The sequence below is a fragment of the Leptonotus elevatus genome, chromosome 6, assembly GCF_054856555.1.
Source record: "Leptonotus elevatus isolate MCC_2025b chromosome 6, RoL_Lele_1.0, whole genome shotgun sequence".
NCBI classification, from domain to species: Eukaryota; Metazoa; Chordata; class Actinopteri; order Syngnathiformes; family Syngnathidae; genus Leptonotus; species Leptonotus elevatus.
Window position 1 is genome coordinate 21079439 of NC_141244.1, and position 24949 is coordinate 21104387.

General features: G+C 40.4%; 1 protein-coding gene across 4 annotated transcripts; it reads left to right on the forward strand.

Moving 5' to 3' along the window:
- The first annotated feature begins 118 nt into the window (after window positions 1–118).
- Window positions 119–24647, forward strand: gramd1a (GRAM domain containing 1A). Of its 4 annotated transcripts, XM_086079496.1 has the most exons (22): window positions 119–145; window positions 307–474; window positions 647–689; window positions 6438–7016; window positions 12586–12814; window positions 13179–13199; window positions 13290–13374; window positions 13452–13555; window positions 14331–14426; window positions 14551–14631; window positions 14729–14847; window positions 15259–15538; window positions 16433–16586; window positions 16683–16829; window positions 17933–18054; window positions 18246–18388; window positions 19254–19357; window positions 19625–19846; window positions 19919–20003; window positions 21921–22028; window positions 23015–23135; window positions 23585–24647. In XM_086079496.1, exons 4-22 carry the CDS (start codon window positions 6631–6633, stop codon window positions 23666–23668), a joined length of 2691 nt encoding a protein of 896 aa, XP_085935622.1. In that variant the 5' UTR covers window positions 119–145; window positions 307–474; window positions 647–689; window positions 6438–6630; the 3' UTR covers window positions 23669–24647. The 4 variants fall into 4 exon arrangements, with proteins under 4 accessions (XP_085935622.1, XP_085935625.1, XP_085935624.1 ...); XM_086079498.1 differs by lacking the exons at window positions 119–145; window positions 307–474; window positions 647–689 and adding an exon at window positions 3077–3206; XM_086079499.1 differs by lacking the exons at window positions 119–145; window positions 307–474; window positions 647–689; window positions 6438–7016 and adding an exon at window positions 2791–3206.
- The last annotated feature ends 302 nt before the right edge of the window (window positions 24648–24949 follow it).

Genomic DNA, 24949 nt, shown 5'->3' on the forward strand with positions numbered 1-24949 from the left:
GTTGTCATGTGATGTAACCAGATGACTGAGGGGTAGTGGGGGCTGGGGGCCTTGCCACTTTTAACCTTGTCGTCTCCTGCCAGCTGTTACGAGGAAACCAGTTAGAGAGTGACATCAAAACCTTGGACACTCACACAACTTCAAGGTAATTTGACATACAGTACGTGTGAGTGGAATGGTCTCCCCCCATCCTTCAACAGACAGACATACAGCCCCCCAACCCCCCAACCACACACACACACACACACACACACACACACACACATATCCTTTCTCTCCAATGCTGCTGATGTTTCTTATTTTTAGCACAGATCGAGTTTCCACAGCCCTCCCGACAGCCTGGAGCAGCTCCCGAGTGTTTGGCAGCCCGAGTGAAGCGCAGGTCGGGAACGATGGCGCGCGGACTTCAGCGAAAGTGCCAAGTCATTGTGATGCTCTGCTGATGAATAAATGCAAAATACTGCACCGTGGCAGGTAAATGCAATCACATCCTCATGCTTGTATTTGTAATGTATGTTAAAGTGAGTTTTTGGAATTGGATTTAAAATACTGCTCTTTATTGCTCTCCGTTTACGAGTTTGGATACAGTTTCTTTGGCTCGGCTTCATCCTGCTGGTCTTCTTTTGTTTGATTTTCTCCCTATCAGACAAGGTGGCGTGAACATGAAGTGATGCTGCAGCTGGATGAGGGTGAGAGCAACAAATTTCCCCATAAAGTCCTCCACTGGTCACTTAGGAAAATTGTAAATGGAATGATTAAAACAGTATATTTTGTTCTAACTTAGAGAAAAAGTCTTTTTGAGAAAAAAAGATGTAGCATATTTTTGAGGAAAATTCTATATTTCAAATATTTTCTTAAAGGCGGATTCTTTAAAAAGTGGTGTATATATTTTTTTTATAATTTTTATATAGTTTAAATATAAAATGTAATCTTAAATACATGTGTATATTTTTTTTATTTGGATATACTGTATACAATTTTTTTAATATTGTTGGATTAATTTATATGTGAGAAAAAATATTGGAGAGGAAAATGGTTAGATTTTTATTTTAAAAAGTTTTTTTTAATTTATATTTTTCTGTTAAAAACAAGTTCTATATTTTCAAGAGAAAAAGTACATTTTCTAGGGGGGGAAAAAGTTGGACATTTCTGAGGTGAGGCTAAAAGGTTTTTATTCAGAGAATAAAGTTACATATTCATATCATATACATATGAGAGAAAATGTACTCTTAAGAGAATTAAGTTGTATTTTTTCAGAACAAATTTGTTTGTTTTTTTCAAGAAAAAATATATTATTTTTAAGAAAAAGGTTGCACATTTTTTAGAATAAAAGCAAATGTTTTTTAAGAAAATGTCAAATATAAAAAAAAAGTCAAAGAAAAGTTCTATGTTGGCAAAAAAAGTAAATATTTTTAACAAGTCGAGTATTTTGCAGGCAAAAAATCTGATATTTTGTAGGCAAACATTATTAAATGTTTGGTTGGTTAAAAGCTGTACATTTTCTAGAAAAATATTTTAGACAAAGTGAGGTGAATGTAAAGTGATGCCGTGTCATGAAGTTGAGAGCAACGTTTTACTTGTGAAGTCCCCACTAAATACGCACACAATCTGTCTGGATGGATGGAATCTGTTCGTTTGATTATTTCCATCGAACGCTATATTTTCTGCCCATGCACTTTAGGCTGCCCATCCTTTGGCTTAAACGCATTGTGGTGCCACTGTGTTGACATTTACGAGGCTCTGCGTGTGTCACAAATAGACTACAGTACGCCTACTTATTAAGATCTCTTCCACAAAGGCTGGCAAAGGACCACTGCCACGCATTTAAGTCACTTGACAAGGATAGTGACTGCACTTTTCTTGGTTAACATCCACATCCAGGGGGCGCTATTTCGCTTAGGTCTGTAACTGTAAGTGCTGTACTAACTGTCATGCTAACCATTTGGAACACTTTATGAAGCGCCGTATTTGCGTATTCGCAAAAAAACATAAACAAAAACACAAGTAAAACCACTTAACAATTACAATTACTGTTGAGAAATAATGATTTTACAAGGAATAACTTGTATTTAAATGGTGGTATTGTTTAGTTGGCTGGCGGAAGCACTGTTGCAAAGTGACTGTTATTTCGCGTGTTTAACCACAATAGTTTGCTAAAGGGGTACTGGACTTCTTGTTTTGGCACTTGTCATAATTCCCCCCTACTCAAATGTAACATAAATGTTTCTACATCTACAGCAGTCCCGGCTTGCTGTGGAGTACGGACTGTTATTTTTCCGGACCGAACCACAACGTTTGCTAGAGAAGGGGTGCTCGTTTTTTTCATTTTACGTTTTGCTTTTACTTACGTAACAGTGTTATATTCCACATGGATTCATTTAGAATGCATTTCAATTTAGTATTCATGAAAACACAGGTGGTGACAAAACCTTTTTTTAAATAAAGCTATGTAGGCCATTATTTTATCGTCGAATACCCCGACACAAACACTTATCTTCGCGTTCGCCTCGAAGGCACGGACAGTTATTTCCCAGACGGAACCAAAAAGTTGGCTCGAGGGGTGTACGTCTTCTCGTTTTGTTTTTTTTGCCTTATCTAATTACACGTTGTTGTGTTCCACACGAATACGCGTGTCGAACATTTTGTTTTACTATTTATCAAAACGCATTTACGGTGAACAAAATTAAAAACGAGAAATAAGACCATTTATTCACCGTCGTGTCCCCCCACTACACAAACGCCAAACATTCGAGTTCGCTCTTCCATCTCCACCCCCCACCTTACCGACAACAATAAGCTCATCCATTTAACTCTCTTCTTAGTTTTGTTTTCCTGCAATAGCACATTTTATCAGGGTGTTTTAAACGTAATAATGGTAGAGGCAGACTCCAAATAGTTCGTCTCCCGTCTTTTTTGGGAGGGGGGTAGCGGCGGCGGTTGGCCTCCCAAAGAAAGAAGTCGACGCAGGGGCTTAGGGGAAGAAAAAGTTGGCTCTGACTTTGGCTTGGTGCTGCTAGCTTGACCGGTGGAAGCTAACGGTGAGCACCGACGGATGCGCTCCTCCTCGGCGGGGCGAGCTTCCGCACCACCATGCTGATGTGCTCCGTGGAGAAAGTGGATTTTAACATCACGTCGCGCGCCGTCGCTCGGCTCGTCTTCGAGGCCGAACACGACCACCGGAATGGGGGCAATTCGTCCAACGGCAGGTAGGGAGAAAGCGAGAGAGACGAGTCCGTCGAGGCGAAATGCATTAATTTTTTTTTTACTTGGTTTGGTTCAACCATTAACGTGGTGGAAAAGGGTGCGGGCTATACTATATGTGCATTGATTGGAAAGTATATTTGCAAGATTAGGTTGGTCAAACATGTCCGTGCTAAGATTGTTCTTGTTCAAACATGAGAGCAAACATTGTTGCGCACAGTGCGTCCCTCAGTCACACATACTAGTCGCCTGGCCGTTGATTTTTTTTTCCAGGTGATATTTCTTGGGTGTTTCTGTTGTGTTTTTTTTTTTAATGAAAAACATTTGTTTTTAATTTTAGAATAAGTCCGTAATGCGATTAAATGTTCTTTCCGTCATCATGCTTCTAACTCAAACACTCGTATGTCAAATCATCTTTCCAAATGAAATTAATCCAAATGCCATTAATCTGTACAGCTCTTCTTAAACCTCCATACAAAATTGTTGCACGTTTTAATCAAATAAATAAAACTCAACAGTATTATACTTAATAAAAACACAAAGTAATAACATTTTATTGGACTGTAAAGAATAAATCGTTCGTCCATCCATCCATCCAGCCATTATCAAGCAACATATATTGAATATCGTTGTAAGCTAAGTCCGCTTTTTTTGGCTACCGCTCATGTTCAAATATAAGTTTTTAAGTTACATAGCCTTAAGCTAGCAGGCTTCCGTGAAGCAAAGCAAAGTTGCTTGGTGAAATGCACAACCTGTAATTGTCTTTGTTTGAAATGTTCGTTTTATGGCAAACTTATACCGGTTGTAGCAATAAATATCTTCAAGCTAGTACACTGGGCATCTTTAAAAAAAAAACTAATTATTAACTATCAAACAGCTGTTTGTTGCAACTAGTGCTCATGGCTCAAATTTTTGATCACAACTCGAGGCTAAAACATCGTCTGAGTGACGAGGTCTAAAAAGTGAAAGTGCTGCTGTGTTTTTGTGTCTTTTGCACAGCATTTCGTGTTACTTATGTAAAGTTTGTCTCGTCCATTGTGTGTGTGTTCCAAACACACTATGGTGATGTATGTTTTTGCTTCTTCTTTTTTTGCTGGAATGTTCCCATATGACCTTGTTGAGTGTTCTCCCGCATCGCCGTCATGCCCTTTGGGTCTCTCTTGGACTTGTTTGGAGTGTCATCAAATGTCATGTAATATTCACAACAGGAAGTGGGTGGTCTCAAATTCTCCTCTTCCCAGCATTAGGCCCACAACTTCTTGGCTGGGAGCAGGATTTCACTGCGAAAAAAAATCCATGTACTGGTGGCAGGGTTTGGCAAACTACACAACCCATGGGTCAGATATGGAGCTTTTCAACAACCCCAGAGAAACTGTGCAGAGAAAAAAAACACATATTTATCCACGTTTGCCCTTCACACAGAGACAAGTAAAGGCAGGATATTGCTGCAACTCTGCACCCTTTCACACTATGTTGGTGCAGAACAGCTGACATCTGGTATGATGTGTATGTTGTTGAACAGTGACATTTGTTTTCAACTAGTGCTACAGCTATTGAACATTTTTGGAATTTGAATTATTCCACCGATTTATCAACACGTTTTAATCAAATGGAAATTCACCATTCTACTTAAGTATATGTGATTTCGAGTGTGTATGGATTTAAAAGGCAAGACCTGACCTTGTGAGTGACGTGCGTGTTATCGAATGATAGTCAGGGCTGGTTGTAAGCAGGCTTATGAGGCGGCAGTCAGAAATGGGAAGGGGGGCATCATATTTACACATCATGCGTCTGAACTTTTTTTCTCGCTGTGTTTATAGTAACACTGTTTTTGGATTGCTTTGGGGTGTTATCTATGTGTCCAGCCCCAACGTAGAGAACTGGATTGCACTTAATCAGGTCTGGCCAACTTGGGTGTCCCGCCTGAAGACTACGCTCCTGCTGGTACAGCTCTGACAGTCACTGAGGCACACAAACCCCCTGACCACAATAAGGTGGCAATCCCTCAAGGGGGAAAACTTAAAAATAAAAATAAAAATAAAATATCCTTCATCCGGATTTTATCAACCAACAACAATGCATATATCTTAACTGGATGACCTAATTCTCAAACAAATTTTAACCTCAAGTAAGACTTCACACACTATAATAAATATTTACAAAACTGAAAGGTAGTCTTATGAATAATAACAAAAAATACTTCTCAAACTAATTTATAAAACACAACCGATACAAACATTGTATGTTTTCTTTCTTTATTTATTTATTATTATTTTTTTTACAGTTTAACAGTTGCTTTAAAATCTCCTTTCTCTCCACTCCTTTCATTTCTATGCCTGTGCGCCCTCACATTGACTTCGCCCTGAGCGGTCACCCACATTGCCCATAGCAAAGAAAACGCTGCTGCGTGTACATTAAAAATGTGATTTCTCAACTTCGGATTTGAGGGGGCAAGACGTTTATTTGAGGGAGCGGTGCCCCCTCTTGCCCCTGCATGTAGTCGGCCCCAATGATAGTGTGGGCTTGGCTCAGGTTAGCAGCTATCTGTTAAATTCTGTACATTGAGTGATTTGGTGTGGGATCTTGACTTGACCAACGATAGCTTGTGTAGAAGTTTTGTTTTCTTAAAGTTTTGTTTTCTAAAAGTGTTGAAAAATGCCTCGGCAGCAGTCTCCATCCTTGCCAATTGGGGTGAGGGGTGGGGCATTAAAACAAGGGTTGATAAAAATTCGGAATACTTTTTTTTAATGGAATAAGACGATCACTATTACCTAGAGGTTGTAAAAATAAAAAAATAAAAAAATAAGCAAATTTACATTCCAACATATTCAATGTTATCGTTCCAAATTTATGTTAAATAAAATTTCTATTTTATTTGATGACATTCTGTCTTTTAGGCTTGCCGCTATCCTGGCATTTGTATTTGTACATAGAGTGGGTACACAAAACTGCAGTAACGTAGTCCGTGTGGGGAAAATGATCTTCGCGAAGCTTTGAGTATTTGCTTAGACTTTTTTTTTTTGTCTTTGAATTATTTGAGTCATTCAGTTAATCATTTTAGAACATGAATCCTGTGTAATAGTTTGGCAACAAGAATGAATGGACCAGAGTGGAAAAAAGTTATAATAGTTAGCTCAGTGGAGGACTTTATTGACATGTTTTATATCTGAAGCTAATCATTTATAGCTCATAGGATGACAGCTTGCATTTTGAGTGCAAAGTCTTTTCACCCTTAGGTGTTTTACCTCTGACCTCACAAAGATGAGTCTCGTAACGCAAACGTGACGGCAGAAAGACGGTGGATGTCCTGAACACGGCAAACTTCCAGAGGAACTTATTTCAGAAGAATGGCTGATTTCTTTAGGATAACATTTTCCAAGATGGAAGACTGGACGGGTCTGGACTTTTGACAAGTCTGCATTCCTGGAAATGACCATGTCTGCTACTCGGCCCGTCCCCGTCCCGACGCTGACTGTCCTGCCTCCGTCCTCCGAGACGGAGTCCTGGTCCCGCTCACCTAGCCCACGGCCCTACCGCTCCGGGCGCCACCCACGCTCCTACCGTGGCCGCAGCCGGACCAAGAAGCGGAGCGCAGACAAGCGGTCTGGAACCCCGCAGATTGTAATTGAGGAGGAAATTTCCCCTGCACCCTCTGCCTCTAAGGCCCCTCAGATAAGGAGCGAGGAGCCGGGCCAGGACCAGGACCTCCTCTTGCCGCCGTCCCAATCTTGGTCGCATAGCGCCTCTCCCAGCCGGCGCTCTCGGTGGTCCCTCAGGAGCCTGCTGGGCAGAGACTCTGACTGGGACAGCTGCAGGTTAGTGTGCGGGACTGCAACAGTCGGCAACCCCTTGCTACAAAGAGGTGACATACAGAGCAACCCTGGCTTATAACGTCACTTTAGACCACTGGTTCTCAAACTCTTTACACCAAGTACCGCACTCTCTCTCGTATGACCTACTGTATATTAAAATACAGTAAAGTACTGTTTATCAAAAACGAAGCAGAAAATATTTCATTATATTGTAAACCACTGTAACATATCATGCTGTTTATTTCAGGCGAATTAAGTCATAATGGAGGAAAAGTCAAATTGAGAACCACGTGGGGGAACTCCGAATTTTACATGAAATTAATATTTGTATAAGAAAAGAAATTGTAACATTACGTGAGTAAAGGTGTAATTTTACGAGAATAAAATGGCAAGAGGAATGCTATTAGATCACTAGTAAAAAAAAAAAAAAAAAAAAGAATAGTCAAAATAATTTAAGAGGATACAGTGTGAGATTACGTGGAAAATAGCGAAACTGAAAAAAGATTGTAAAATGCAGTCATTTTATATGAATAAAGTTGTAGTAGGAAAAGTTGTTTTTTACAAGAATAGTTATAGCATAAAAGAAAAATCTTGCTTTACATGAGGAAAAAATAATTTTACTAAAATAAAAGTCCACACGTGTAAAACAGTACACACGGGAAGGACTAGGGTTAGGTGGGGAAAAAAATCGATAGTAAAACTTATATGTTCAACTATTCCATTTATTGTAAAAGGAGATATGCGTACAGATAAATTCAGACTTCCAGTATTTGTGCAGTATTTGTTGTAAGTGGAAAGGGAGGCAGGTTTCCGAGTGTGCTCTTGTCGTACAATAACAGTACATAAGGTCCGCTAGCTGAGAACAGAATGTCTGCACGGTCAGCACTCTGCACGACATGCTCTAGTCTGTGGGGATTCTGTGTCTGAACTCAGCCGGGCTCCCTTATGGAAGACTGGAGACCAACCATCACACAGATGCTTATAGCTAAAGCTACACAGAAAAGACGAGTTTACAGATGTCCCGTTGTTCAAACGTGCATCTTTATTTACAAATCTTCCTGTTGAAATTAGTCTCAACAACACGCTTATTGACAGTCTGCTCACTGAGCAGTCACAACAAATTGGGAGGCGGGGCCCTCATGCTCCATGTGCACCCTGCTTCAGAATCATGACATCACCCTCGGCCAATCACAGCCTGCCTGTCGTCTGATGATGTCACTCTGGCCCAATCGGAGGAGGCTCTGTATGGTGAGGGTGATCCCCAACCCCCTGAACCATCTCCTCTCCGCCCCACGCCTCTATGCATCCACTTTATTGACGCCATACGTTCTCTGAGCTCATGAAGTATGTATAGAGCTAAATTGGGGATGACCATATTTAACCGCTGTGAGCCACATACATACAGGAAAATAGCAGGAAGAGTCGAGCCACAGGAAGTTGATGCTATCGTGACCAAAACCACACGACACCCCCTCTTCCCTTCCCTGTTGAACAAAGTGCTTTATTGGTGGTTTTAAGAAGAAAATGGACCACTTGTCAGTCTCAGAACCAAGTGCTCAACGCTGTCTGGAAAAAAAAAAAGTGTTCTTATTGTCAGGAAGGAAGAGGCGCTCACCATTTCCTGTCAATTTGTCGCAACTCTCGCGGTGCTCAACAGGAAAGCAGATTACACAGAGTGAGACTGACGCTGTTGGATTATGATGTGCGCTCTAATCCAGCAGGATGGACACAGATTGAGGGTTAAGGGATCGGCTGGACTCTGGTTTTGGAGACAGTCGCGCTCGCTGGGTTTAAAAGATGCTGGGGGAATATAGTTGAGCGGACACTTAAACCAAGTACATTGGGGCTGACTATTTGTCCTTGTTTCATAAGAGGACCCACTGAAAATATGTATTACGGAATTAGGTAAAATGATGTGAATACGGTTGTAATTACAAAAAAACTGCAAACATTTTGCAGAACAAGGTCATAATATAACAAAAAGTTATATAAGTTTCATTATGAAAACTCAACACTATCATTTCACAATAAATTCATTTTAAGAGAAGAATCTTGTAAATTTACAAGAAAAAAAGCACATTTTGCAAGAACAGTTTCTATCATTCCTAAAAGGTGTAAATGGTTGCTTTAGGATAAAAAAAAAGGATTGTAAGAAAAATCACAAGACTGCACAAAAATACAAATTTTATGGAATTAAATTAGTATAATTACGAGGAAAATGCTAAATTTTACAAGATTATACTATTAATCTATTATTACAAGAAAAAACATACAGGATGCGTAAATAAGAACAATATAATTGCAAATGGTGAAAAACGTTTTTTGTTTATATTAGAATAGTTGTATTAGGAGAAATGCTATTTTCTACAATCACAAAAAAAAATCACAATTCAAAATATTGAGAGTACAATCTCATACAGAGAAGAACATTTTAGCAGAGCAAAGTCATCATAGTATTACCAGGAAAAGATAAATGGGGTATATTTATAAGCATCTAACAACAACTAATTGTTATTTCACAATAATGTGTTAAAAGGAAATATGTGGCATTGTATGGAATGTGGTCATAATGGTACAAAAACAATTGTTTGAAAAAGTACATAACAAGAATGACTTCGTTTTCCCGAAAATATACTTAAGAAGAAAAAAAAGCTATGTTTTATGACGATCCAAATTTTAAAATTAAGAAAAAGTTCACAAGCACAAAAGATGACAATAGTCGTATTTCCCCCCTCCCCCCAAAATATTTAAAAAAATCTGTAAATAAAATATATTAATTTGCGAAAGCCAATCTGCGAAATCATCTGTAGTAGGCTACAAACACACACACAGATAACGTCCAAAAAAAGGTGTTACTTTACGCAAATAATTGGGGAAAACTGGCACCGTTTGCCCCCAAAATTTTCACTATATTGTATTTTCGGCATGCTTTTTTGGGGGGTGGGGTTTAATTGCGGAATCTTTGACTTTGTAACCTCTTGAGGTGATTTGAATAGCTAACGTGTACACATTAGACAAAAGTAATGGGACACCTGCCAATTAATTAAATAATAAAGTTAGCCGAAGCGATGAGAGATGTGTCCCTTTTTCTCACGTAATCACTTGATTGTGACGCCTAATGATGAAGTGGAATTAAACATGAAGTTTAGATATTTATTTTCTGAACTGCCTCCTTTGAGCACCGTGTAATGGGCTCTTATCTGTGCCCCCCAGTCACCAAAATGTTTATCAGGGGCCCCCCGCCCAGCCCCACCTCCCCCCTCGCTCCTGGGCATAATAAAGCCGCACCTCCTCCCCCATCTGTGCGCTGAGGGGATTACGGATGGACGGCAACCCGTCGGCGGCTCATCCTGCGCAGGCAGCCGTCGTCTGTCCGCGAAGGGCGTCGACGACGGCGATGGTGGGATACTAGCATCCCTCGTACCCCCGCCGGAGGTTCGCTAAAGCCCGGGTACACCGAGGAAGAGAAGTGCGGCGCCAGTTTGTTTTCTTTCGGACCCCCCGCTTAGGACCGTGAATGCCTCATGTCATGTTCGAGTAAGTCATTCGACGGCGGCTGAGATAAGGGGCGTTCCACGTTGTCGCCTTCTTTTGTTAAGATTCACATTTAACTACGACCAAAACGGACCATTTTGTTCCATTTCAAGCCATCCTTGTGTTTCTGTTTGTACAAAACGAGGGTGGTGCGTTCACGTGAATCCCAGTCGCTCAGCGGTCATCCGGTCACAGTGTCCCCCACCCTCGCCTCGCTCCCTCGCCGCCGAGCACGGCAGCCTCCATCCATCCGCAAGCGGTCGTTTTTCACCGTGAAACGAGCCAAGCACCTCCCGTGTGACTGTCTCCTTCCCCGTTTTTTTTTTGTTTGCTTCTCCGACCCCTGTACCTTGACGTGATTGATGCTAATTTAGCCATGTTGCTAACTTGTTAGCCGTTGCTGACCGAATTAATGGATTTACACCGCAGAGGTGATATAAATGATGATTATTAATGTTGTTATTAGACGTAATGAGTGATTTATGCGGTTATTGTCGTGGTTCGGTGTCATCGGAGGCGGGGGCACGTTGTAAACAAACGCTGACACTGATTCTCATCACTAAGTCCCTTTAATAGGCTAATGCTAGTGAACGTGGTAGAATTCAGTCATTTGGAATTTGTAAGTTAACATGCGGTATTTACTCAACAAGGTCACCATTGATGCTGTGATATGCAAGAATAAACATTGTTTGGCGTTTATCAAAATTGACATAGGAAATGTCAATACAGTATTTGCTCAAATGTTGAATGAGTTTTATTTGTTGCACTAAGCAAGTGTTAGGGGCAGCTTGGTGGATGAGTGGTCTCCTCAGCCTCACAGTTCTGAAGTTTTCCTGCAAATCTCTTATGTAGTTAGTTACTTGCAATTTGGGTATCTACGCGCACATGCAGGTTGTTTAATGCATTCCGTCAATGTAAACACAAACAAATTGTATATGTGTCATTAGAATTTTGCTAACAAAAAAAAATCATCAGGTACAAACGGTAGATATAGAACCCCCTTTTTTCCACTATTAACGTGACTTACAAATAATTTCTTTTACATTTTTGCACAGGGGAAGTAAAAATAAACAATTGATATACAGTAATGCAGTAGCACAAGTGTGCACACCCTTTTATAGCTCGGATGTGGCTGTCTTCTCAATTAACCAGTCTCATTCAAACTTATGTTGAATGGGAGTACCCGCACACCAGCCATAAAGTTCAGATGCTCTAGTAGCCTGGTTTTATACTATTACTGACTGGTATTTGTAACTGTTCAAAATTAGCTCTCCCTTGTCTAAGGCCCCAGTTCCCGCTTAAGAAAATTAACCTCAAAGCATGATACTATCCACCAAACATTCGTTAAGAAATAATGGCAAAAAAGTTCAACTTGGATCATATCGGACTGTAATAAAATCTCCGAGGCACGCGGGGAATTGTGTGTACTGTTGAACTGTTTTTCGCAGAAACTTGAACTCTATTTTCCTTCGCGAGGGTATCGTTGACTAGCAGATAGTGTTTTGAAAACTGTAACATTGCTGACAAAGCGATGGCAACTGAAAACATTGGCTTGCTGAAATTGCATATGGAAGCTCAGAAGTCAAGCATTGGCATGTAGGCAATTACTACTTTCTTATTAGCCAGGGCGGTGAGTTTTTCCATTGAGGTTCAACGGTGACATTTTTGAATAACAAACCACCAACAGGCATGGGTTTGCTGTAAAAGTCAATCGCACTGAATTTAAAAGAAAAAATCACAAATGAGAAAAAGGTACAAAAATATTTGAAGAGGGCTAATGTTTTACCTGTTATTTGCTTAGTTTTTTGTGTGCACCACAAATGTGAAGACATTTTGTGACGTCTCAATTTAAAGCAGCACTGGCCATCTTATCAGTCAAAATAGGTTCAAGCTTGATAAAATACTGTTGGCCTTCATTTTGCTTTTAGTCCACCGCAGCGAGGCTATTGTCAAACAGGAAGCCCCTCTCCGCGTTCTCTTCGTTTGCACTTTGCTGCCTTATGAAAAATTCACATTGTGTTTCTTTTTCTTCTTGCAGCACCGCCAGTAACTCTCCACGTAGCACTCCAGGCAGCTCACCCTCCTTGCGGCGGCGGGTGCTTGGGGGCGGCCGGGCCAGTGAGAGCGAGGGGGGTGGGGAGAAGAGCAGTGGAGGAGGAGGAGGTGGTGGCGGGGGCTCAGACAGCCCCCTGCCGTCCGTACCATCGGCATCATCGCTTACATCGGCCTACCCCATTGCCTCCCGACATTTCAGGAGCAATGCCAAGGTAACGCTCCACGCTATGGTTGTTGTTGTTTTGTGACATGATGACTCAATAGAAGTCACCGTAACATAAATATGTGAACAATAGTCCAGAGGACTACAGCTGGAAAAACATCCTGCCGTGATTTGCCGTCATGCAGGACATAATGCAAGACTTCAGCTCAATGAGCATGAAAGAACTGCACAGCTTTCACTTTCTCCGTGGCTTTTATTTTTTGAGCTTCACTTATTTCAGGAGGTGTTGAAATGTCAGCCTACCTTGCAGTAGCTCTGTTTTGTAACCTTTTTATAAATTAAAATAACTATGTTCTGAAATTTTCCTTCACCCACATATTGATGACTATAATAGTTGTTTGTTGTCTTTGCAGAAAATGCAGAGCTGGTACAACGTGAGTATCTCTATCGCTTCATTTTTTTTGTCTTCATTTCAACATGAGGTTACTGTTACCAAACAGAGCTCCTGTGTTGTTCTCCCTCAGGTTCTCAGTCCCACATATAAGCAGCGGAACGAGGACTTCCGTAAGATCTTCAAGAAGCTTCCGGACACGGAACGACTCATAGTGGGTGAGTACCAAGGAACAAATATTCTTGTCAGGAGACGTTGCGATTGGTCCTCTGAACTCTCATCGCTTTTCCCACAGATTACTCGTGCGCTCTGCAGAAAGATATCCTGCTCCAAGGCCGACTGTATCTGTCTGAAAACTGGCTGTGTTTCTACAGCAACATCTTCCGCTGGGAAACCACTGTAAGCACCTGTTATGTGTTTAAGTCTTCACAAAAAAAACAACTAATGTTAAAAAATGTCACCTATCCACTTTCTAGTACATGGAAGATTATTTAAGACCATAGAAATTAACTATTTTTTTCTGGTTCAGTGTGTAATGCTTCCATTGTGACACAGGTGGAAAACTGATAAATATGTGCGAGAAATGATCATTTACTTGTATTTTGGTTAGTAGGCTACTTCCTGGTTCATGGAGGATGATTTAAGACCACAAGGATGTACCACGTTTTTAAATTCCAGGTCAGGAGGAAAAGCGTAATGTTTCCATCCTGACTTGAGTGGCAACCTTTGACAATAATTAGTTCTGTATTTTGATAGTAGGCTACTTCCTGGTTCACATTGGGTGATGTGAGGACAAGGCAACGGTATAATTTTTTTTGCTGGGGTGTGAGGAACGCTTCCTTTGCAAATCATGAGAAATAAAGATATCATATAAGTTGACAGAAAATTGGCTATTTGATTGTTTTTCTTTTCATTAGGTAGCAGTCTCCTTCCTGATTCACTGAGGATGATATAAGACTAAACTAGTTTTAATTCGAGGTTGAGGGGGAGCTGTACCATCGCAACCAACAGCAAAAAGGGGGGAAAATTGCCATATTTGTCTTTCCATGTGGTGGTTAGCACGGCTTCTACTTTACTTTTTTTTTTTTTTTTGTTACTCAAGACTTTTCCATCGGGCAAAATGAGAAATAAGTGATCCGTTTATTAAAAATGGCTCCATTATGTGTCTTTGCAGATCACTATCCTGCTGAAAGACGTGACCTCAATGACCAAGGAGAAGACCGCCAAGCTCATTCCAAACGCCATCCAGATCAGCACGGACAATGAGAAGGTCAGCTATTACTCACACACGCTTACTCCATAATACTTGGTATAAAAACAAACAAGCTGAGTCCACTCCACAAGATCGCTAACTGACCTTTTCGTCCTTCCTTCCTTCCCATTGAAATTCTCAGCACTTCTTCACCTCATTTGGGGCACGGGATCGCAGCTTTATGATGATTTTCCGCCTGTGGCAGAACGCGCTGATGGACAAGGTACGACCCCTCTGGCAGCAGCTCACAGTCTTAAATAACTCAATAAAAATGGCCTGATTATGTGAGAGTAATAATTTTTTTTTTTATACATTTACAGTCCTTGTCTCCCAAAGAATTGTGGCACATTGTGCACCAGTGTTACGGCACTGAGCTGGGTCTCACGAGTGAGGACGACGACTACGTCTCCCCGACTGCCGAACACATGAACGGCCTGTTGTGAGTGACTCTAAAACACGTTTCCATCAAACTGTACGGTTTGGAAGATTTAATCAACAAACTGGTGAAGCATACATTTTAATTTACTTAAGGCTTGTACTCGCCACATAAGGCTGCCAAAAATGAGTAAGGTGCAGTTCAGCTCCTGATGTAGTGTACGGAACCAAGCTGTGCCAAACTCTACTTGGTGGTAACTGTACTGACGTTGCACGATACTAGTTTTCTATTTTCTCAGTCTTTTACTGTGCATAAAATATTTCCTCAAATAGCACCTCTCATGGTCGCTGTGCCATGAATTAGTTGCTGGGTTTGCCATCCAGACAAATATACTCCACCCTCAAATATATTTGACAAAACTATATTGAACGGTCTTACTCATTAAATAATGTCACCTGTTCCCTTGTTGTACAGGCCCGGAGAAGAGTCCGTGTCCGTCACTGATCTTCTGGACCTGAGCTCGGTCTCGCTTCCCTCCTCGGGCAGCTCCCCTCCGCCGCTGGTGCCCTGCAGTCAGTCCAGCCCCCCAACGGTGACCACCGGCCCGATGGGATCGTCCCCGCCCTCATCAGCCTGCTGCTTGCCCATCGAGGTGCCCTCCTCGTCCGGTCGCCGGCTCAGCTCTGATCCCCTGGACCCGAGCCCGCCCAACTCCCACGGCTCGGTGGCTTCCACTGCACCCACCAATGCCTCTGTGAGTGTTTTTGATGATATCATTCATGAAAAAACACACTCTGTATGTTTACACGTCCTTGGTGAATAAGTGAATCCCTAAAATAAAGTATTCCAAGGAATAGAAAATTTGGAATTTAACTATACAGTCCACACCATAAACTGTTTGAGGATGCTGAGTGGGTTGCATATGTCCTAATTTCCTTAAATAGTTGCCTCCACTGTACTTAATGTCCACATGATTGCACTCTTCGGACTGTAAGTTGCTCCGGAATTGAAGTCGCACTAGTCAAAAAGGGGATCACGAAGTAGAAAAAAAAACCCACATGTACCGGTAAGTCTGATTGGATGAAACTTGCGCTTCTTAATATCGAAAGGTTTTTCTTTTTAGCTTTAATTGGTTCAAGTGATTGTAGGTGGCACACGACAAGTTGGGTCGAACCATTCTGGTACAGGGTATATGCTGGGTTTTTAGGATACTGAAATTGAATAGCCTACTGATTATAAAATTAATTTATATGAACGTATATTTTTCTGAAATATTTACACATACAGTACTTACGTACCCCTTGGAGTGCCTTCATGTACCCCCATTTGAGAACCACTGATCTAGTGTGTACGCTTAATTAACTGTTCATTTTTGCATTTGAATACCCTTATAGGCATTGTATCAGAAAATATAGTAGTATAATGCCTTATTGCTACAGATGGTTCATTTGAAATGTAATGTATAATGAAGTTATACAACCAAAGCAAGTACAATGTGTTCTGTAATTTGCCTGGAAGTATTTACTGTGCTGTTGTGTACATGCATAACTCACTTACACTCTCAATACATCACAGTGTGCCGACTGCAAGTAGGCTTCACGTCCTCTTAAAAGTCATATGACAATGGCCTGATTTCCATTTCCCTCAGAACCCAGAGGAGGGCGGGGACAGCTTGTCCGAGTCAGCCAATCACATGCTGCCCCTGCCCAACACCAGCCTCGGGAACCTCTCCTCATTGGACGCCACCAATGATGAGGACCTGCCCACCGACCCTAGCAACTCGTCCGACACGCAGGAGGAGAGTGAGTCTTGTGGCTCACTTCAATCTCGCTGTGTTGGCATCTTTTTGTTTTCATTGCGTCACAGCGATCGTAAATGTATATCCTGCCAACCTTTAGGTGAGGTGGAGTCGTTCTGCGCTGATCTGAACGGGCGGCTACACGTCAACGCTGCTGTACGAATGAGCGTGGACAAGCTGCATGACCTGCTTTTCTCCGCTGACACGCACTTCATCCAGCACCTTTTCTCGCAGCGACACTTCACTGGTACACTTGCACAAATAAACCCTTGTTTCAACATGTGCAAGAATGCACACAGACAACCTGATTTTTTTATGAGTTTATACCAGTTTATCAATGACGCTGCATTTTAACTACAGAAACACTTAACTTTTTTTCAATAAACATGTCATGTTTTGCTCATATAAGATTTAACAGAGGTACCAGTCTAAGTTCATTATTTTTTATTATTTTTTCATAAATCGCAATTTATCAGAAACAAATCTGAATTAATGAGATTATTTTTTGGATTAAATTTTTTTAAGTTATATTTTTCCGCATTTTTTCTATGAGGGGAAAAAATTGTACTTTTATGAAAAGTTATATTTCTTACACATTTTTTTTTTTACTTTTTTTTTTTTTTAATAAATTAAGTTGAATTTCTCAATAAAGTAATACTTTTTGAGAAGTATGAGATTCAAGCTCTGAAAAGGAAAGTTATTAATTGAAATTTTTACACAATATTTTATGAGAATAGTGTCTTTATGAAAGCGGTACAAAGAAATTGATGGAAAAGTTTTTTTTCTGTAAGTGTAAAACAGTCATAATTGTACGTGAGAAATTTTCTATATTTTTGAGAATAGACCTGTTTTTTTTTTGTGATAATTTTGTTAAAAAGAAAAAACATTTCATTTTGAGAGAAAAGACTTAAGCTGGAAAAAAAAATTGACTTTTTTTTTACGTTGCAGTTGTACGAGAGTAGTAGTCACAACAATAGATTCCGCTTTTTTGAGGGGTAGGGGAGTCAAAAAATAAAGCTAAATATATATTCTATATTTATAATTATATATATATTTTAGGACAATAATTCTATTCATATCATGCTAGCTTAGCCTCCCTCCATTGTCACTTGTTGAGTGTTCTTTCATTCCTTTCAAATGAGGACAGCATGAGTGGATTTGGCCAGTGGGTATCATCCCTGCTGCCCAGGAACATTGTCACACTAATTGGGGGGCGTTCCTTTTGTAGAGGGTGACCTGACTCCCTTTTTCACCCAGCATTCCCTCTTCATCTGGAGGCCCCACTGTTTTTCCTTCAGAAACTTTTTAGGATTGTTTTTGTGTAATTCTGTTGTTTGTTGACTCTCACAGACCTGACGGTGGGCGAGTGGCAGCGGGACGGCAGTCGCGGGACTTCCAGCCGTGTTCTCAGCTACACCATTGCTCTGAACAACCCCCTCGGGCCAAAGACCGCCCCTGTGGTGGAGACTCAGGTAATCCCTAATAATCACAATGAAGATAAAAGTTTCTTCTAACATCGAATGTGACTTTTATCCAAAAGAAAAGTAACAATAATTGTAACGCTAAAATGACAACATTTGTACTGGTTTGTAATAGGGACTATACTGTTGCTAACAATGCCATGAGGACACTAAATAACAGCTCGATACCTTCCTGTGTCTAGACTCTGCACAAAAACAGCGCTCAGGGTGAGTGCTACGTGGTGGACTCGGAGGTGATCACGTCAGGCATCCCGTACCAGGACTATTTCTACACTGTGCACAGATACTGCCTCACCTCCATCAACAAGAACAAGAGCCGCCTCAGGTGAATTTTTAATCTCAATTATAATATTAGGACAATTTTATTTTATATTTTTTGAAGGGAGAATGTAAGTTTGTTTTTTTGTTGTTGTTTTTTTACAAGAGAAATCATTTTTTGAGCATAAGTATTATTTTTTGAGAATAGTCTTTTTTTCCAAATAAAAACCTATGTGTTAAATGGAGAAAATCATACTAGAAAAAGTCAGAATAGTAAAAAAAATTCCAGAAAAAAAATTCTTGAACTGCATGAAAAGTTTTGTAATTGTTATTTTTACAATAACTTTTCAGAAAAAAAAACAAGTTGCAAGAATTGCTGTTTTTCAAGAATAACATAAGTACTATAGAAATATGTATTATTTTATTTTCAAATGAATATTTTTACATGTATGAAGACACATTTTTCATTTAAAAAATCATTAGTAGAAAAAAGTTGCATGAGAAACAAGTCATAATTTTTTGTACCAGATATTTCCAAGAGATAGTCTTCACCCTACATGAACAGTAGTTGTGATTTTATTGAGAATTTTTTTCCCAGCGAAAATGTCACAGTCAAAAGTTACGATAGTAAAATGTTACTAGAATAAAGCCACATTTTTTTCAAGAAAAAAAGTCATTATTTGTTGCAAGAATAAAGTTAGAATTTTCACAATGTGTTTTATTTTTTAAACATTGGAAATGTTCAAGAATAAAGTCCTAACTTTTAAGAGAATGCAGTGTGTCAAAGAAAGATAGCGATTTTGACTTAAACATAACAGCTTTTCTTCCTTCTTTTTAGAATCATCCCAACTCTTTAAATCGCTAGTAAAATGCCCTAAGGTAAACCTTGTGAAAGTTCTGTTCTAAACAGTTGTCTGCTGCTCTTGCTCCAGAGTTTCGTCTGACATCTGCTACCGGAAGCAGCCGTGGAGTCTGGTCAAAGCTCTGATTGAGAAGAACACTTGGAGCGGTATCGAGGAGTACTACCGCCACATGGGTCAGTCACCTTTTCTACCTTCTCGGTTTTTTTTTTCCCTGGCTCCATTTGATGGAGCTGCCAGGCAAGGGAGTTAGAGGAAAACCTAAGCAGGTTGTTAGGAAGACATAAGGGCAGTTGTTTAGAGAGGAGGACACAGTAGGTAAGTTTAGATGGAAAAGAGTGACACCCTGTGGTGACCTCTAACAGGACAAGCTAAAAGAGAAAGGCGGAGTAGCATCACCAACAATAATTTCCATGCAAACAAATCGTTCTGCTCCTCGGCAGAGAGCGAAGTGTGCAAGCTGGAGACGCTGCTTCAGTCCGAGGTGACCGTGGTGACGGCCGGGGACGCCACCAGCGCCGCCGAGGCTGCCAAGACGCCGCCGGCCCTGCGACGACGCAAGCGCACCTGCTCACGGCGCCAGGGGGATCGGGACCGGGATGGAGGGGGCCCCGCCGAGCGCGGGGACAGGGGTGTCGGGGAGGAGCGAGAGCGCAGGGATGCCGGTTAGTGTACCGCTGTGACACTTGATTATTATTATTTTTTTGTGTGTTTTTTCAAGTATTGTTTGTTTGTAGGTGCTCAGTATATGAAGCTGGGAGAGCGTGCCCGCGGTGCAGCGCACAACAGCGTCTCCACTATCCTCCTCATCGTCAGTTTCATGTAAGTAACAACACAAGCGACTGATTCCATTCTAGTACTGAAATGATGAATCAAATTACGAACGTCACATTACCAAACCCAGACAACAGGTGAGCCATGATGGTCGTTACTTGAGCCCTTAGTCACTGTGATGACAGCAAGTGGCAAAATGGCCGCCCCCTGAGATGGATCAAAACGGGTGGATTTTTCTGCTTAATTCATATTCCACAAATGCAATATTACTCAGAATGCCGTTTTTCGACTTGTGGTGCCGCATAGAACATATTGTAAAGAAAAGGTTTGACTTGAATTCTTTTTAACATCCCTCCCGGCTAATGTTACACTAGTTGGTGCTCTTTAATTTAGTAGCACACGGAATGATACTCTTGTTTCACATTTCAAAGAGAATCTCATTTGTCCGCACTCCACGTGGTCTCCTTGTAAACATGTCTTATAGGCTTTGGTTATATCATCTTCATTACCATCAGCAAAATGGATGTTCATACTCAGCTTCTTATTTTATCAAACCGGGCATCTTTGAGAGATAACAACCTTTTATAGTACAGTAGTTGACACTTGAGGTTTTTTTTTTTTTGCTGTTTTATTGAAAGATCTTGAGGATTGTTGCCTCTCTACCTTATTGCTGCCTACGCACATCTTTGCCCTTCCCAAATTTTTGTTTTATTATTTAAAAAATTTAATTTATTTTATAAAATTCTAAAATTAAAATATTTCATTAATAGCTAGGGATATTTTTTTCACATATCAGTGACGCTTTAAAAAATTACTTAGGTTTTCTAAATCTAATATCACCACATAAGAGTATTAAAATATGATGGAATAATTTTTCATCTATATATAATTTTCTTTTACTTTTTTAATCTACGGCAATTAATAGATTTTTAAAATATACTAATAGTTACTATAAGTTGAAATGGTAAATCACTTTTTTAATCATTATTGGTTTTAATAATAATTTTAATTTTAAAATGACAATATAAAACTATTATTCATCGTTGAATGAAAAGGAGCAGAAAGAAGACAAGCAAGAAAGAGGACCAATTTTATAATGGATTTCAATCTAATAGTATTACGATGACATCATTTGAAATTATTTTATAATCATATCTAATTTAAAAAGTCAAAATAAATGGTTTCAGCGCAAAAGTACATTTTGTAGTAAAAGGTATTTGTTCACATTTGGTCAATCTGGATGAATGAGGCACAGCTTCCAGATTTACTTCAATATCAGACAAAATAAATACAAATTGTGTTTGTGGCTTTTGTGCGTACTAACAGCTTCATGGTGTCTTTTCTCGGCATCTTCTCTCTTTGTGTCTCCTTGTGCGCCACTTTGTACGTGTGTGTAGGATCTGTATCAGGTACTGTATCAAAGGCTTTTACTTTCTCCGCAACTGCAAAGCCACACTTTGTTACAGGAAACATCTGACTTGAACTAATTGTACTCATTGTGCGTTCAAATTCAAAGTACAAATGTGTTGATATTTCCTGTAATGAAGTCCCCCCCGCCGTGACGTGCACACTGAAATGTTTGTGAGCCTCTTTCATATGCTTCTTATCGTCACTTACCACACACACAAAACCCAGTTTCAACCAAGCACACACTCACACAACCATAAATTTCCCCAATAATGTTGCTTTCGGCACCATTTTGGGACCAAGGCAACTATGTTGAATGTGAGGGCAGGAGCTTCATTCGTCTAAAGTGCATTTTTTTTTTTTTAGGTTTTTTTTTTTGCCATCTTGTGGCATCTATAGGCAATTACACGCTGTTTGTGTGAGTGTCAATTTCTTGCACATCTCACCATCACAGAAGTGCTTGGTGGAAACGAAAAAAGCAATGTTAAATGTTTCCTGTGCCGTGTGCTGACTATAGCACTCTTGATCCGACGTGTGTCTGTGTGCGTTTCTGACCAGTCTGGTGGTGCTGGTGGCGCTCAACATGTTGCTGTTCTACAAACTCTACGCTCTGGAGAGGGCGGCGCACACGCTGGAGACGTGGCACTCGTACTCGCTGGCAGACAGGTGAACATTGAACTCTGATGTCGAGAGCAATATTAGCAATCGCAGATATAACGTAAGTGGCATGGAGCTGCAAGCCGAGCAGCTGTTGAATCAATGCAGTCATTTAAAATGTTTTTGCTTAATTATGCAGTGATTAACATATCTTTATACTTAACTGTTACATGGGGTTCTTGTGGCTATGACGTGTTCTTCCGCCGCTGTGCAAGCTTATTTCCCTGCGCACTTTTTGCAAGCTCAAAAGCTCATACGTTGAGGCGGTCATAAATTGAAGAGCCCCTTTCGTTGGTTTTAATTTCACCACCCAAAAATGTCATAAAGTTCCATCTGCATCTTCCAGAACTGCACCACAATTTAACCAAGTTGTGACTGACTTTAATTAACTAAGAAAAATAATATTTTAAATGACTAACAAAAATTGCGTTTTGTGTAAAATATCGTAAAATAAATGTAATAAATGAAGGACAAAAATGCTCGCTAGAAGTTGACAATTTCATGTAGTGTAGCATAAGATAACAAATAAACTCACAAAAAATGCCAACCAAGAGCAGTCACTTTTATGTAAAATATATTGGAAAATAAAACTAATGCTAGCAAAATGCCAACATAAATTAGTCAGTTGCATGTAAAATGGTGTAAAATTAAATAATAAAAAAAGAAGTCATCCAAAAATGGTCACTTTCAATTCAATACAAAAAAAATCAATACAGAGAGCCCTTGGCATATAACAGAATTGTTTTCCGACTGTGAGGTGGTCACATAACCCCAATTTGTGCCAGTCGTATCGCTAAGCTACGCAAACGTCATAATTAAGTAAATATTTGTTGTAAAAACTATTGTATTTATTTTGTATTAAAGACCCCCATTAACATAAAACAGTATGCCGCTAACTCAGCATGTTTTGCATTGTCCACCATTTCTAAACCGAAGACCCTTTGTAACCTGAGGTGTGGAATAAAATGACACTCGTACTTTTTTCCCGCCATTAGTCCTCTTCCTCAGACAGCAGGAGAGTGGGCTCAGGTCTTACAGCTGCAGAGACAGTTCCACCAGGCGCAGCTCAGCAAGTGGCAGCAGATTCTACAGTCGTCTGTGGCTCTTCTTGACCAGGTGTGTGTGTGTGTGTGTGTGTGTATCTGTCTATTGTAGCGTGCCACTCATTTGGACAAATTCCTTAGTTGGTGGGTTCAGCACTGTATGAGCCTTGGAAATTGCCCCAAAATGGCTGTCGTCTTGTTCGTCGTCCACCTAAGTGCAGGACCATATTTAAAAACGCATTCAAAAACAAAAGAAGAGTTGTAAAAGTACATAGGCAAGCCAGTGGAGGAAGGCCAGGATAAGAGTTACGTGGGCTCCCTCTTAGGTTTTCCAGTTAAGAGGCAGGCGGCAACATTTTTGAACCAACTGGAGTCATTTGGAGTCAGCCAGCCCACCCTCCAAGGGAAGCTCAGGCATCAACTGTCACGTCTTGCGTTTTGATCACTTGAGCCAAAATGGCGTCCTCACATAATTAGCGACACCATATGAAGCTTCCTTTCTTTCTTTCGCTGTTTCCCCAGATGAAGCAGTCACTTGAAAAACTCCACCAAGGCATCGCCGTCCCGGGGGTCCACCACGACCAGCCGGCTGAGACCGATGCATAAAGCCCATCCTGTTACGGTACCGTCCACCCCAAAACATCCACCGCCCCACCCAACTACATGGACGGCCCACCTTTACGGAACAGTTCCTTTACAACAACAAAAAAACACACACACCCGGGAACTACATTGCCCACAACTGTTTGACTTGAAAACCACATGGCCCTGTGGTGACTCAGCAATAAAACTCGGACGGAGGCCCACAGGTGGGCCCTCCCAAAAAAGCTGCATCATGGAATCGCACGGGATTTTTTTCCCGACATCTTCCCACGCCGATTTTTGTTCTTCAAGTTGGCGTAAATCTTGGGATTTGATGTTTTAAAAACTGGGACATGAAGACGAGCGCGTTAGTCGGGACCATTACAGTATTTATTGTCCAAGTCCCGCCCTCATCGCGCTCCAATTGGCTGTCCGGAGACAGCCAATAAAGACTGTAGTGATTGTTCTTGAATGTTTGATAGTAGGATATAATGTCAATAATAATAATTATGATGCGTGTGTATGTTGTGTGTATGTGTGTGTGTGTGTGTGAGTGTGAGTCCACAAGGAGTCCATGTTACATTTCCAATGTTTTCGTATTGTTAGCTTTTTCTTCTTCTTTTTTTTGCCGATGTTTCTCTGAGACCTCATTCGTTTGCCAATCATAAAGGACCAACCGGAATTTCATGATGGGGGGAAAAAAGGGAATCTCTCGTTTGTTTGTAATACATTTCTCCCACCTCTCATGTTTTTTTTATAGTTACATTTCTCCCCCCTCATGTCCCCAACTCCTTTTATTCCCTCCACCCCTCCATCTTACCTGAACTCACTCCCTCCCTCCCGTTTCTTACGGCCCTGCTGTGCATGGCCGGCCGCACACGACGACAAAAGGGGGGTGTATTATTTATTTAGGGAGGGGTGCGGAGACGAGAATGTACTGTGAAGATGTGATTGTGCACACGGAGAGAAATTGAAAAGAAAAAAAATGCAACAGGTTCTGGCTCGTCTTTGTGTGTGCTTCTTTACTTCATTTATGAAAAATTAAGATCTCACAAACATCATGAAAAAAATGTCAAAGAATATATTTGTAATTGAATGATGGTAAAGTATAAAATGGAATACAAATATTATAAAATATAAATTACAAATATGTATTAAATTGCATCATAAAGCATTTTTAATGCTATTTAATAATTTTCTGCATCAAATAATGTATTTTTTTAATTAACACAAAATCATGTACAAGTAGATGGTAACATATATAACAATGTTGGAAAAAATGACAGATTTATGCAGTAAAGGGTT